The sequence below is a fragment of the Cyprinodon tularosa genome, unplaced genomic scaffold (assembly GCF_016077235.1).
Source record: "Cyprinodon tularosa strain WSP-4 unplaced genomic scaffold, ASM1607723v1 ctg505, whole genome shotgun sequence".
Lineage (NCBI taxonomy): Eukaryota > Metazoa > Chordata > Actinopteri > Cyprinodontiformes > Cyprinodontidae > Cyprinodon > Cyprinodon tularosa.
The window spans coordinates 233,037-249,599 of record NW_024039236.1 but is presented as its reverse complement, the minus strand read 5'-3'; the positions used below and the strand labels follow the sequence as shown (position 1 = coordinate 249,599).

Here is a 16,563-nt window from a genome sequence, read left to right as displayed (position 1 = left end):
ATTTATCGTATGATTTCACAATAAGGTGAAGGTTGTTGAATTTTTTTTTTTTTTTTGCTGTTGTTTTTAAACCCAAATAACTATTGAATGAGGGTGGGCTAAGGGGGGCTGATGGTCTACTTGGGGCCATGTGTGGGTTTGGACCAGCTCTGCTCCAGGGAGCAGCCCAATGATTGTGTTTGTTTTATATTGCCTTTTATTCATTGAATTACTGCCCTATAAAGTGTAGAGGAACATTTTGTCATTTGTTTATTCTTTTAAAGCAGGTACTAAATTAATGTTGGGGGGGGGGGGGGGGGGGGGGGGTTACTGCAGATGGTTTTAGTAGTTCTGCTCTAATATTCATCTTTTTTTAAATCTCCTTTCAGAAACTATTCTTAAACCCTTTATTCATCTATGAGTCCGCAGGATGAAATGAACGGGGCCCCAAACACCTGCTACGCATCAGGGGACAAACAGGTAGGATAGGGGGGGGCGGTTATGTTCAGCCAGGAGGGGGTGGCACCCGGCGGCTCCCGGAGCCAATCAGCGCCCTGGGCCCGCTGTCATGGAGCCAGCTGACACCCAGGTCAGAGAGCGATCCGCCTGCGGAGGGACTGCTGCCCTCAGAAGGCGAGGAAAGTCTGGAACCTGCGGCAGCGGTGCTTACTTCTCTCCCAGCCGGTGTTGCGCGCTCTCTTCTGCGGGTGAGAGGCTGTACGATCCTCGGCAGTGATCTGAGACTGTACGCCCCCCGATTATCCACCACCTGTGGCCCCCCAGCCTGGAAGCACAGCCCCCTGCTGCATGCCAGGATCCTCAGGGTCCTCCTGTTCTGCGCACTGGGCCGCACTGTTTTCCTTTTTTTTGCGTTTTGCATTTTTTAAATAGAAAACAAGCTTCTGTTAACTCTAAAGTTGGACTTAACTCAGACTGTCGGACTTACAAGACTGAGATTAAACCATGGCGGCTGACAAGGAGAAAAAGAGGTAAGAAAAGAGATTTAATCCTCAGAAAGCTTTTAAATCCCATTATTTTGCAGGAAAGGAGCTGACCTGGATTCACTCTCACGGCTGCTTTAATTACTTTCATCTGCGCTAATATTCTCAAACTCTCAAACTGGATTTCTTTGTTTTTTGTTATATTTCGTTGGTAAGTCTGAGTTTTGTTAAACTAGTGAGAAAAGATTAATTTTACACAGAAGGAAGCAGAGATGCTGCTGGCAGCTCATCTGATTACCTTTGCCAAACTTCTTTTTTAAGTAAATATCCCTGAGTTAAAAGTAATAATTAATCATTTATTTACTTTGTTCTGCTCAAATATAGAAAAACTGGAACCTCCCATCACTTCCGGTCTATGAATGCATATAAAACCAGTTTGAACTGTGATGGACTTAAAAAGTAAATAAATTCAAAGAAGTCTTAGAAGAAATGTGGATAATCTTGACAAATCTCCTGACTTTAATTTTCATGCTGGAAATAGTAAAAGCTGAGCCTGAAAAGCCTCTAATTAAAGGCATCATTCATGTTTTATCTGTATTCATTCTTTACGCTCTGCTGCAGATCAGCAGTGAGTTTTTCCTCAAATCAGACTGTGAATACATTGATAACTGTGTCCTGAAGCTGTAATAGCAGGTTATAATACTGGCTTCTCACAATAAATTGTCCCAATCCAAAGTTTTGAAAAACACGCCTGTTGTGCATTAAATCAACATTTTGCACCATGCAAATTGGGATAACTTCTATAAAATCCCAGAATTCTGCAGCTCAGAACCTCCATTTTTAACCTTTGACCTTTGTGGAACAATGGGATCTCGCTCGGTGATGGCAGCAGATATCAGAACATTTCCAGAACTTTAGGTATCTCCACTGTCAGTAGAGGAGATGACACCTGGGTCCTGTGCAGCTGAGGATCTGCTTCACCTTTTTTTGTTCTTTAATGGACAGAATTCATGGAGCTTCATGTTTTATAATGTGCTTGGCTGCTTTCATCAGACCTCTGTGTGGATTTTATGTTTGTTTGTCTGAGATGTTGTGTGTGTTATGTGCAACGGCTGTGTTTTTTTTTTCAAAGGCTCACCAGTAGTGAGTAGTAGTAGTGCAGTGGTCACAGCTGATCTGGGATAATCTTTCTGCCTGTCTCAGTTTGGTGCCAAAATAAACCCATAAACCACATCTGTCAAAGGAGATAATTAACTGTGGAAAACTGCTGGATATCAACCAGCCGGATGGTTGAAGTTGAAACATATAGGAGGAGGGAAAATTGGATTTATCCGCTTATTTGTTCATCTATTTACGCACCTCTGAGGAAAGAAATTGATTTCAATCAGGCGCTGTTTGCCTGACGCCGGCCTGTCTGTCCAGTCCAGAGCCTGTGGCGGTTCTCCTGGCCCCAAACCTCAACAGAAGAGGAATTTAGGTCGCCCCCAGGCTTTATAAAAGGCAAACCAATCGGAGAGTTAAAAAAAGCACCTGAGGAGAAGGAGATGAGTGTTTCCTATCGGCCATTTTAGGGAGGATTTGTTAGTCAGAGACTTCAGCCTCCTGTTGATGTGTGTTTGTCACACAGGAGCTCTTTAGTGGCGGCCTGCTGCCTGGAAGTCACAATTGCTCTGATAAGTTGTGATTCAAGACAGCCGGCTGGAAACACAGAGCTGATGTGCTTCAGATGGGGTTAATTAAATGATGATGATGATGGGATGAAGGGAGCGTCGGCTGTTATGGTCAGGGTGGTAAAAATCTCTGATGTGCAAACTGGACTCTGCAGTTTCAGTAGGAGGAGAAGATGGTTGATTCCACTTCTTTACTTTCTGTTTTATGGCTTTTATTTTATGAGCACCAAACTTTCAACAATTCCTTTGAGAGACACAGAGGTTTTTTTTTCCCATTTCTATAATGTTTAACTCTTGTTTGGTCGGTTAAAATCTTTTTTCCCCAACTAATTATCTCTGAATGAACAAAACATGGATTATATGAATTCATCAGAAATCTATTGAGCTCAATACTGCACTTTATTTATCTTTTTATTTATTCTTGAAAAACAAAATAGCAAAAGAAAAATAAATCTGCATGTAAATTGAATTATTGGACATTTTTGGGGGATTTTGCCTATTTTTGTAGTTTTGTAGCAAACATTTAATGTCCAGGTCACATGATTTTCTGTTTAAATCATCTGATATAAATGTGAAAAGTCTGACCTTTAATGACATTAATGTTATTTTATTGAGCAAATCTGCAAATATTTCAGAAACAAAAATAGCTCCTGTTGTTGCTTAAATTCTACGTTATAAACATTATTATTGGCAATCTGTAAATAATAATTTCCAGGTTAGCTGCTAGGGCTGCTAGCCTGCAGCCTGCTGCTTAACACACATGCTGACCTTAACTAGGCAGGTTTATGTTGCTCCTTCAGTTTCTACACAATGATCGCGTTTTACTCAACTTCAAAAACAGCAGGGTGCTTTTGTTGTTTTATATTTTATAAGTGAAAGAAAGGAAAATGGCCGAGCTTCACTTAAATCCAAATAGCTTGACATTGGTTTTTCCAGGCAGTGAGTGTAGAAATAGAATTAGTCTGTCCAACATGGTTATAACGAGCAATAGCTGTAATATTCAACAATCATTTTATTACTAATGTTACCATTTATAAAGGAAAGACCAATAAAATTAATAGAATATTAGCTGGTTGGGTTTTAGTATCTTGATGAAGTTCTTAAATGGATGTAGAAACCATGTAAGAAATCAGATAAAAAGCCTCTGTGGTGACAAGCAGAAGGCTGCAGCTCATCAGCAATGATGCTCTTCCATGATTCCACTGGAAACAATGTGAAAGGTTGGACTGTGGGCGAGCTGCCAGGCTGATATAGGTTTCATGGTGAAACGTAGCTCACCTCACCACCTCTCTGTGTTTTACATCTCTTCTCAGCGGTATTACTGTCGGAACAGCTGGAACTGACACACTGACTGCACAACTTAGAACAACACTAAGCTTTTTACTCAAAAGAACATTTGTTTTTCACCGTATTTCTATTTAAAATGTCTTGACTTCAAAAGTCAAAATCCTGGTGTGAAATGCAGCTGATTCTGATTTTAAAAAGCAGAAGGGTGCCCAATACAGGTGTGTGCGGCATGCAGGGAATGTGTGAATGGGGATGATTCTGCAGGGCTTTATTGAAGAATATGAGCCTCACATTTCTAATATTTCTGCATTTTCTCCTGCTGTATTTTGTTAGCTGCTAAACAAAGTCTAATCATTGTGACTGGTGTTTTAATTTCTGCCAAACGCTTAGTAATGACACACAGGCTGGAGCCATAAAGCTGAATCAATGAAGAGTCTAAAGCCTGGTCAGAAGCATGCTGTGGAGAAAATCCAAGCCTGTCGACTCAGCGTTTCACATCACGGCTGACCTGGGTTAGTCAGATCTGCTCCCCTTACGCTGCCCATAGATCACTGACGGAGCAGAAGGCCTCTGCAGGATGCAGGGATGATGGAAAGCCAAGGCCGGACTCTGAAAGAGGAGATCTGGGTGGATTTACTGCCTGTTCAGCTGAGCTTCCCTGCTGAAGGAGTCTCTGAAGGGAGAGGAAGCAGCTACTCAGGCCATGGCATCGGAGCCAGGACATGTCAGCAGTGGCAAGGCAAAGCACTGTAGGGTAGTGTAGTTTCACTAACAAAGTAGGTTTTACTCTGTGCTTTACACATCCGTCCGTCCATCCATCCGTCCGTCCGTCCGTCCGTCCATCCATCCATCCATCCGTTTTCCGTGAGGCGGGGTCCACCCTGGACAGGTCTCGATGCCATTGCAGGGCTTGTTGGGAATCATAGAAAAGCATTTATCTCTCAAACATTTCCTGCTTTTTGTCGTTCCAATAGCACATAAAGAAAGATATTTATCTGATAGAGCGATGATTAAGGAATTAGGAGGTTTGTAGTTAAGAATGTGGGAGACGTATTATAAAACATGTTATTATATATTTATTAAAAAAAAAAAACGAACAAGCTTTAGTTGAATCTGTTGTTAATCAGTGAAAGGGTATAGCGTATTTCTAAAGTATAGTTTCAGGTGAGTTGCTTTGTTGGTTTATAAGGTTAATTTGCTGTATGTTTAAATATCTACTGTATAAGATAGTGTCCAGGATGAGAGCAGTTACGTTAAAGAATTTTCCTGAAGTGTTTGCTTTAGTTAAGAGGCTGGGTTTAGATTTTCTTTAACATAAAGATGAGAAAGTTCAGTGGAAATCATTCAATATGAAAGACAAACTCTGGACAGTTGTTTATCTTTTCAGTAACATTGATTTTATCTTAATTAGTGATTCGGGCGATTTAAATGTAGTAAAACTGCCAAATAGACAAATCAGTGATAGAAAATGAATAATGATACTTAACAAATTATGGATTTTATCCACAGCTAGTTTCCTTTCTGTTCAGCTTCCAGTGGAAGATGTTAAATGGACTGACCTGAGACCTGACCAAAGCACTACATCCACCCATTCACTCACACTGATGGTGTTAAGCTACATCATGGCCACAGCTGCCCTGGGGTTCGCTGACAGAAGCCAGGCTGCCACCATCATTAAAGACGTATTAGAGGAATAGATTGTAAAATGAAAACAGGAGGTTGTTTTGGTGAGAATAGAATCTGTAGCTGGTAGGGTTGTCAAAAGTATCGAAACTCAAAAAAGTATCGATACTGAAATGTTGTATCCGGATACAATACTCGTTTTTAAAAGTATCGATACAGTGCCGTCACCAGTGGCACCTAAGCAGTCATTCATCTAAAGTGCAGAATAGAGGACAATGCACTTTCAGAACACTGTGATTGAATAATTCTACACTCTTTTCAGTTTCAGACTTTTTTTTTGTAATAGGTGCAGCTGCTGAGAATTATTTTTGTTTCTTAACTGGTTTGGCTAGTGTCATTGTTATGTGTGCAAAGCATAGCCAAGGAAGGAACACTTAATTTGAATTTTATAAGTTTTTTTATCAAGCTTGCTTAATATTATGCACAGCATACAACCTTTATTGTGTTTATTTATTATATTTTATTTATTAATGAAAATATTTCTGTAGACTTTTGGAGTCTTTGTTTTTATCCTTGTGGTATCGAAAATGGTATCGAGTATCGAATATTTTCCTTAGTATCGGTATCGAGTTGAAAAGTTTAGTATCGTGACAACCCTAGTAGCTGGACATTGATTTAGCCGTGCCCAGAAACTTCCACAGCTAAAATCCAGCATGCTTTTTGAAAACGCTTTAAATGATCAGGGATGAAGTGACTGCATGTTGGCTGAGACATGTGATGTCATTTTCTGATCATTTGATGGTTTTTGGTCTTAATATGGAGTGAGGTTCACTTTAAATCCCCTTTTAGCAAGTTTGATTTTAAATTTCATTGTTTACCTAAAAATATATCAAAGATTTGTTCCTTTTTTTTCCTAATTTTTGTTTCTTTACTTCTAGTGTTGCTTCTTCGTTTTTTACTAGAGACATTGCGAGTTTTTTGTTGTTAACTCCTTTACTCTCAGCCAGAATGGTGCGCAGAAGACTCCTTTATCAGGGTTTTTACTGCACACACGTGCTTGCTTTTGTTAAGAGCTTGGGTGTAGATTTTGTTCCACATAAAGCTGACCTTGGTTTGACGGAAGGAAGTTTGCAGCAGAAGAATCCTTCTGTAAACGCTGCATCTCTTCCTCGTTGCTCATCGCTTTGTTTAGAGGTTTCATGGATTTAGAGTTTCCCATTTGGGTTTGGTCTGATGGTTTACCGTTGCTACCATGGAGCGACTCCCGGTCCTTTACCACAAATATCCGTTTTGGTCACTGCTGCCTTATTGCCTTGTATTTGGGTAGGGATGTTTCTAAGATGAGTTGGGCGTCTAGAGCTGCAGCATCATGATCCATTTTCACTGCTTAGTGTTAAAATGTTTGCTTTAACTTTAAAGTTCTTGTTCGGTGTTTGTTGACATATAAACGAGTGAAAGGAAGATGAAAACAGAGTTGCTGGACAATAGAAACGTGAACTGGGGTAAAGGTCAGAGGATTTTAAACTGAGGGCTCGATGTTTAGAAGTTCATCCAAAGCGGCTTTAGAACTAAATTAATTTAAATCGAAAATATAATTAAATACTTTAGTATTTTTCACTGGCTCTTCGATATCTATTGAAAAGTACTGAAGTATAGTTGTAAGGAAATGATAGATTTCTATAATTTATAAATCGATTAATTTATAGGGTATCTTTAATCCAAGTGCTGTATAGAGAGAATCAATAGTTTCCTTTACAAACAAAATGTGAAAGGTTTGGTATTCATTGTCACAGCCTAGAGGCAATACTTTGTAGAAATAGAACCAAAGCATAATGCTGCCACCACCGTACTTCACAGTGTTGATGGGTAATGAGTTGTATCATTGTGACTGAAATATGCTTTAAACTGAACTTCTGGATTGAAACTTCTTTACATCATAGTCCTTTTTTCTGTGCTGCTTGTTCTGTGAGGCCTTTATGAGATTAACCTGAAGTCAAGGAGACTTTATTCAACATGGGGGGAATTTTATTTAGAGATACTAGAGTAAAGCGAATACAGATTTTTATCTTGAGATTAGTGCTGCCTTTTCTTGGTCTATTAAATGAAATCCAAATAAAAGTGAACCAAAGTGTAGCTACAGATCTTAATGTTCCTATTTCTGTTTGTTTGCTGTGCGTCTGAATGACGTCACTCACTGCTGTTAAATTAACAGCCAGGACGGTTTAATACAGCAGAAATCAAAGTATAGATTATATGTGAGGAGTTGGTCAGACCTCAGGCCTGGGAAACCTTTCTCTACCTCTTTCCTCTCTATTGTTTTCATCTCCTTCATTTTCACCTGCCCACGCTTCCCGCCTGTCTTTTCAAACCTGTTTTCCATTTTTTTTCTTCTTCTCCTGTTCTTTTGCCTGGTGTCTGGTATCCATCAGGGCCTTCCAGCTGCGCTGTTTGTCCTCCACACTTTGTTGTTGCTCCCTCAGAGCTCTACGACTCCAGCCCTCCTCCAGAACTCTGTCTCCTTGCCATTTCCTTCTTCCCCTCCTCCAGCTCCCCTTCTTCCTCTTCCTCTGCTACCGAAATGGGCTCGCTTCCAGGATCCAGTGTGTCACCTGGCCCAGATCCATCTGCTGCAAACTTTCTTACCGGCAAGGTGACGGCTTTAAAGTCGGAGCCACACAAATAAGTTTGGACTTTGACCATGAATTCATTTCAACTTTGTCTGATAAGACGATTCAGAGACAGATTATAGCTCCTTATCTAAATGAGCATAAACTTCTTCCAAGAAGCTGCAAAGCCATTGATTCATTTTATCTTTTTTAAAGATTGTTTTTCTACAAAATCCTATTAATCAGATTTGTCCTCCCTTAAGTTTCACTATAGAATTACAAAGATAATGTATTACTTTTAAACACAAGCTTTTATTTCAGTCATCCCCTATCGGAGGTGACCTTAATTTAAAGGCCAACAAAATTCAAACTGTGAATACTGCTTGTAAAATAATTATGTTTCACAACAAACAATGAAAAAATAACACAAAATATAACACAATGAAAGTATAACCCCCTAAATGATTCTAGCCGGTAGAATGACACACTGAGGTAGTTCATCCATTATGAGTAGACAGCTGAGAACAAAAAGTAATGAACTGATGTCACTTTGAACTACGGAAGCCCAAGTAGTTCATTGGTGGAAAAAAAATTCCAGATTTTACGACAACAACAAAAAACAGGAAATTTGATTAACATATAAAATCAATTAATCAACCAACTCTAACTTGAAATAAAATGTATTTTGAATTTGAAGGCTAATGTCAGTTCATGTTAGGTCATTTCAGTGCTTTGAATCAGCAGAACTTCACTGTTATTACATTTATAAACAGCTTCTATCTGATTATAAAGAACGAGCTAATCTGACTTCAGCTGTTAGAGCTAAAGGTAAATCAAAGAGACACTTTGCAGTTTGCATTTTTCTCATTAAACACATCTTCTTACCTGCAACACAGGATGCCATAGAGTGAGAGAGAGCAGGATTTTTGGCAGATAACAGGAAGGCTGGGGATATCACTACAGAGCTGCATTGTTTTATACATTTAATTTTTTTGTTTGTGTTATGCAAAACAAAACAACAAATATGCCGGATTAGGAAATCTTAGATACATAAAGGACAGAATATTTGGAATGCTTAGAGGCTGCTCTTTAGATAATGCTAACTGCAATGGCTGCGAACGTCAAATACTAGGAAACGATTTCAACGCTACCTTCATAAATATTTTAACCTTTTTTTATATTAACTATGTTTACAGTGACTGCTCAGTCACCTTTAATGGAAAAATAGGCACAACTTTTAAAGGGTAGAAAATCTGTCAGAATTGGCAGCAGTCAAGATCAGTGGCAACAAGCTTTAGAAGAACAAAAAGCATCATAAACCAATTTAATTCCTCTAAGTTCTACATTTCCTACATTACATGGTTTTGTTTGAGGTGTAGAAAAAAAAGATCTACATTTGCTGTTCTTTCAATGTTTTATGCCTCTGTGGGTGAGTAGACAGAAGTGATTGTCTGTATTCCTCTGTGAACTGGTCCTCTGAGGCTCTGCTTCCTGCTAACAGCGTCACTCACTGAGACAAAGGATTTTACCAAAAAATGTCACTTTCCTGGGTCGAGAGGGACCTGTCAACCACTTCATGATCTAACGATACACTTGAATGGGCTTAGAAAACGGGACATTTTCAACGTTTTTTGACGTTTAAAATGTGGGAAACAAACTTTCCAGGAAAATTAAAGCTTCTTTCTTCCAAACCGTTTTCATTCTTAATTTTTCTACGCAGACAGGAAGTTAAAATACATTAGAGTTTCCTTTTTCTCACATATTTGAAAATCAGACTCTTTTGTCTCTTATGTTTAAGAGACTAATAAGAAACTAATGGTGATCTTATACCCTAGAACTATTTTTTAATTTTTTTTTATAACGAAACAACTTTATCATATTTAATGAGTTTTATATCTAAAGAAGCAGGAAGGAACATTTAACAACCACCATCAGGAATTACTCAGTAATTGGCTGAATATTTATGCGAGGTCTTCAGCTACAGGCTGCTCTTCATATGTGCCTCTTTTTTAACTGTTGAAAATATTTAGCTCTTTATTTTCTAAATGTTTGATGATGCATTTCCAACTGCAAATCTGCTGAACCTGCATTTGCAAAATTCCTGTTTTTCTCATTTGTTTCTATATATTCTGAATGCAGGCAGCTTATCCAACATGAAAACAGGAGATATATTTATAATCTATGATATGGTTGAAAAAAATAAAGAAAATAAGGAAATGAATCAAGAAGAAAATAAATAATTGAATTAATAAGTTTACATTTGTTTAGAACAGAAAAAAATCTTTGTCATAATTGGTTTTAAACTTTTCACCATTTTTCACCTGCAAGAATATATTTTTTTTAAATCCTAACTGTGATGTAGACAAGTAAATAAAAGATAAGTCCATTAAAAAATAGCTAGGCTATTGTAGCTTAAAGAAGTGGACGTCGATGTAGATAAAGATGCATGGTCATATGGTAATCCAACCATTTACTGGATGTTCAAAGGTCGACGATAAGAGTTCAGCTTCAGAGCTGGGTTAGGAACTATTTATAGATCAATATGTGCTTTATTGTAATGGAAGATTTTCTTTTACAATTTACTGTAATTATATATTTGTAAACAATTTTAAAGGATGTAAAAGTTTTAGCAGGCAATATCTGAAATATTTAAAAAAGCTCACATAAAGAAAAAACAATAAATATATATATATATATATATATATATATATATATATATATATATATATATATATATATATATATATATATATATATATATATATATATATATATATATATGTATTCAGAATAGTGTTTTAAGTAATAAACAGACTAAAATAAAGCAATCACAGTTAGAGGGAGTCTTCTCTCATGTAAAAAAATGACAACTGTGACTGAGTAGAAACTGGCACCAGGATTAGAAACCAGAACATTCTGGCTGTAAGGCAACAGAGATATCATTTCTGTATGGAAGAAATTCAGTCTAATTAAAATCAGATATTTTTTAAACACTGAATCTATAACATAGATTCAGTGTTTGACAATTGCTAAATAATTTGCATCTTTTGCAGTTTCATTTAAATATCTGCAGAAAATTCTTCTCCAAAAATGTACCTTCAAAAATTTTTATATTGAAATTCATCAGCAGAAATCTGTAAAGAGTCTGTTCACCTTCTGTGATCAACCAGCATTAAAGCGAAGCCAGCGGCTTTTAACCAATCAGATGCGCTCATTTGATGCCATGACACATCAGTACATTGGTCAGAGATGGATTATTAGCAGTGAGGTTGGAGCGCTGCAGCTCTCATCAGATCAGCAAAACATTTCACCCACCATGCCTTCAACAAAGAACTGCTTGTACGGTTCGGTTGCCATGCTAGTTCACTGTTTTGTTTTTTTTTTACCTGCTGAAACCCATTTTTGACTCAAGTTTAGGTCGCCCAGCATTGGTAATTCACAGAAAGTCATAAAATCTAGAGCAACATCAAATGATAGAATGCCCACCCATTTCTACAGTTGAATTTCTGCAGGTGAAATTTTAGCCACCAAATTTAAAGTAAAAAAATAAAAGAAAAAATTTTTCCAGGATAAATAATTGTTATAAATGAATTGCCTAAAAAAGATCTGATTCTAACAAAAATGTATTTCTTATTCTGCAACTGACCAACCTGTAAGAAGCCATAAGGAGTAAGAAGGATTTTTGCTTTTTCTGCAGCAATATGAAATAGAGCGCCCAGCCGTCGCTATCCAAGTTTTAAATATCGATGACATCGTAGGTTAGGATGGCTTTTTAATACTTTTTATTTTGCAATCTGCAGGAATTTGCATGCATTTACGTCCATCGTTGTCCTATTTGGTCAGACGTTCAGCATGCAGCGTGTTTAATATTCTGCAGCAGGGTCCCCTTAGCTCACCACCTGCGGTCTGATTCTGACTGTTTTTCTGCTCCCCTTCTGTGCCTCTCTCAATCAGCCAGTCTATCCCAACCATCAGAGTGCTGTGGGCCGTTTTGTTTGTTTGTACCGCAATGTGTGTGTGTGTGTGTGTGTGTGTGTGCGAGCTTCTTTCATGGACTATCAAAATCATCAGTAATCTCCTGCATCGTTCTTCCCCTGATTGAGCCAAAGTCGGGGCCCCTGTCTGGGATAGCTGTTTGTTGGTGTGTGTTTGTGTTTTTCGCTGCGTTTCCAGAACTCAATGTTCCTCAGGATCACAGATTAGCCCGTACTGTATTGTTGCTCTGTGTTTGTGTTCGACCAGGCGCCACAACTTCAGGAAGGCCCACTGTAAGCAAGGAAAAGCTGTATGTGTGGGTGGGTGGGTGTGTGTGGAATGGGTGTGGGCAGACTGTTGGCCTATTTTAGACCTTAGATCTATCCTGAATTAACCTGTTTTATGTTGTTGTTTATTTTGTAAATATCTGTGTCAAAAAACCAAAACCTTGAAGTCGAATTTCTTTGATAACTAAAATAAAGGTAAAAAAAATCTTTCAATTTGTATTTTCTCAACCTGAACTTTGTTCCTTTTCAAATATTAAAAAGCAAGACTGACTTAGACAAGCTAGCAAGTTCAAACTGCTTCCAAGAAGCGATATAGATCTTCCAAGAAAGTGCGCCTTTGCTTGAAGAGCAGACCATGGGTGTGGTCCGATGTTCAGCTTTCAGCTGGTGTCAATGAAATCTGTCCAGCTATGGAGTTTATTCTATTATTGTTGCAAAGAACATGTTTTGGAAATGAAAAAGGAAAAAAAATACAATCCAGAAATGAAACTTTTAAGGTTTAGGAGTAACTTGAATGTTTTCTCAGATTTAGCTTTTTCAAATTCTTTTTATTTTTTATATTGTTATTTCTTTTTTAGTAATTTTACAGTTTGAATCTATGATTTTTGTTCAATTGTGTCCATTTCAGTTTGAATATTACAAAGTGCAATGCGGTTTTTATGCTCACATTCTGTTCACATCAATCCAAATAAAAATGTTCGCTTTTCACCAGTGTTGTTGCTAACATCCATTCAGACCAATAGAAATGAGTCTCTGCTCATCAGTCCAGAGGAAAGCCCGCCCCCAAATGTGCACTGCATATGATCTGGAAAACGCCATGTAAAAGAAGGCAATTTGTAGAAATAAATGGGAAAAAGAAATATTCTCTCCTTTCTTAGGAGAGAGTGATGAAAGCAGAAACAAAGTGATGAAAACTGTTTCACTTAGAGTCAAAGTGAACCGCCCCACACACACACACACACCCTGACCTGCTGCTGTGGTTACAGGACCTGTTTCCTACCCATAAGCACCAGCACATTGTTATCACTACAATCACTTGGATTCCAGGGGTTAGAACCTGTTTTGCTGAGGAAGGAGGGACAGTTTGAAATGTGAGCAGAGAAAGATTTTTTAAGTTACATTTTCTACCCTGCTGTCGAGTGGAGCAGAAAAGTAATGAGCTGAATTTAAGCTCAGCCACAATAGATTATATATGTCCGCCTTTGGAACGAGTGATCTGGGATCTAGAACATGAGATTTTGTTGTTAAGATCTAATTTCGGGTTTAAATGTAACCGAGTAGATCTTGAGGTTAAGACATCATTACTGTCTGACATTAAATCAAACCAACCAGACAACGCCCAGCAGTTCCACCCTCCTTTGGGGAGAGCAGAAGTGACAGCCGCGCTCCGACAGGCCACCACAGCCGCCCCCCCACGCCGTGGTCCAGGCGGATTGAGCCGCCTGGACCACGGACCAGGCGGCTCAATCCAAACCTTCTTTCTAGCTTTAGCTCAGTTAGGGTTACCGAAATTATTATCTATAAAATAGTGACAAATTAAACAATTTCAAAATATCTTTAAATTTAGCATTTACAAACATGACATGAAGTTTGTATGATGTATTTGGGAGTTTCCATTCCTCCTTACTGTAATGAAATAGCATCTTAGTTTGACAGTTAACTTATTAAAATAATAAAACTACATATAATAGTTTGTTTACATTGTAAGATAAAGATACTGCTAAAAAGAAACCGATTCTGAGCGAGCGTTTGCATTTGCGCCCTGGGTGCCGTACAATGGCAGCCCACTGCTCCCCAAGGGGATGGGTTTAATACAGAGGTAAATTTCTCCAGTGTGAAATCAATGAAATAAAATTATTATTCGATTATCAATTATTAATTTCACTAATAATGTCCCACTATAAGCAAATCACATGTTACTCTATGCAGTTGCTCTGTCTGCCCTGTAGAAAATGATCTCACTTCAGCATGTTTCATGGACAGATGAAGAAAAAAACGTGACCATCTCCTTCGTCTCCTTACACATATTTCACACTAATGCTGGTATATGAGAATTGCTGTAAAATAAAAAGAAACAAAACATGAAAACACAGAAAAAAGTACACGGCACTGGAATAATTGATGTATATAACTGCTGATAAAATACAACTTTTGTTATCTTATGTTTTTACAACGTTTTATTTCCAAGAGCGTTCTGTTTCTTTATTTATTGATTACTATATTTATCTTTTAGTTTTGCAATGAATGCAGATAATGAATGTATGATGACTCTTTGGAAAACATTTTCTTTTAAACCTAGTTTTTTCTCTCTAAATTGCGAAGGGAAAATACTAAAAGCTTTATTGTTTATTCTAAACAGCTGTTTTCTCTACTGCATCCTTTTTCCATCTTTTTTCTATTAAACAGAACATTCCTTTAATAAATTTGAAGCAGATAACTTTATTCCAATGATGTAAGGAAGTTGTTTAAACAGAAAAAGTTGACGTAATGGTTGCATGAGTGAAATCAGCTTTGAATGCCTGTTGGAGCTATTGAATGCTGCATGGCCTTACAGCAGCTCTTAATGGCTTTTCTTTAATTACCATGTTTCACTTTATAGTTCAGACACAAACAGAAGTGCAATGAGGGACATTTTCTTACATTAGCTCATGCAGAAGGATGCCTGGGATAACTGCAAGCAACAGGTTTGTTCACATTAGCGTGCAGAGCCAAATAGATGAGTGCACAGGGCTGCAGGCCTCCCAGCATACATGCAAACAGAAATACAGAGCTGGCTCTGCCTCCTCTCTCTCTCTATTGTTTTCTGTTTGTTTTATTTTGCAAAGGTTTTAAGTCGGATTATGAGATGTTCTTTGTTTTGTGTCAGGGACTTTAGACAGCGAAGGCTTGCATGCATCGCCGCAAGCTCCTGTGGCAGCCGCAGAGTGATAAGTTAATCAGTGTCATAGTGAGAGAGGTGATTGAAACAGCTGCAGGGTGTGAAAGGAAAATGAATGAGGGTGTAAAGAACAGCATCTGTCAACCCCCCTTAAAAAAAAAAACTCATCTGGGTCGATCCGCTTCAGTTTTCATTCGGCTTCATCAGGTGACGAGGATTATGGATCAGTTTGCCAGATTTCACCCCTTGCTGGGGGGTTTGGTTGCAGATATGCGACAGGTCTTGGTTTTTGTTTTGGTCAGCAGGTGTTTTTATATCTTGGAACTCTCCCATAATAAAATATAATAAAATTACATGTAACACTGGATGAATGTCTAAATACAGCTGCTTACTGTCTTTGATGCAGGAGGGGGTGTGGAGATGACTGGTGTCTGTTTTGTCATGTGACTTAATAAGGTGATGGTGGGTGTTTAACCAAAGCAGGGACCGGATCCTCCAAGGACCCGTTCTAGCTGGACTGGATCCTTCGAGGTCTGGAAAATAAGGAGACCGGAATAGTTTTGGCTGTACATTCAAACAGGTTCAGCCTTCCACGACTTTTATTGCCATATACACTCACCGGCCACTTTATTAGGTACCCCATGCTAGTAACGGGTTGGACCCCCTTTTGCCTTCAGAACTGCCTCAATTCTTCATGGCATAGATTCAACGCGGTGCTGGAAGCATTCCTCAGGGAGTTTGGTCCATATTGACATGATGGCATCACACAGTTGCCGCAGATTTGTCGGCTGCACATCCATGATGCAAATCTCCCGTTCCACCACATCCCAAAGATGCTCTATTGGATTGAGATCTGGTGACTGTGGAGGCCATTTGAGTACAGTGAACTCATTGTCATGTTCAAGAAACCAGTCTGAGATGATTCCAGCTTTATGACATGGCGCATTATCCTGCTGAAAGTAGCCATCAGAAGTTGGGTACATTGTGGTCATAAAGGGATGGACATGGTCAGCAACAATACTCAGGTAGGCTGTGGCGTTGCAACGATGCTCAATTTGTACCAAGGGGCCCAAAGAGTGCCAAGAAAATATTCCCCACACTATGACACCACCACCTCCAGCCTGAACCGTTGATACAAGGCAGGATGGATCCATGCTTTCATGTTGTAGACGCCAAATTCTGACCCTACCATCCGAATGTTGCAGCAGAAATCGAGACTCATCAGACCAGGCAACGTTTTTCCAATCTTCTATTGTCCAATTTCGATGAGCTTGTGCAAATTGTAGCCTCAGTTTCCTGTTCTTAGCTGAAAAGAGT

General features: G+C 38.5%; 1 protein-coding gene across 1 annotated transcript in view; it reads left to right on the top strand.

Annotated features, from left to right (window-relative positions):
- Positions 1–571: 571 nt before the first annotated feature.
- epas1b (endothelial PAS domain protein 1b) overlaps positions 572–16,563 on the top strand; it is an 81,836-nt gene continuing 65,844 nt past the window's right edge. The window contains exon 1 of the mRNA XM_038303130.1: positions 572–968. Coding sequence (XP_038159058.1) covers positions 943–968 — 26 coding nt within the window. The 5' untranslated portion in view covers positions 572–942. The remainder of the gene's footprint in view (positions 969–16,563) is intronic.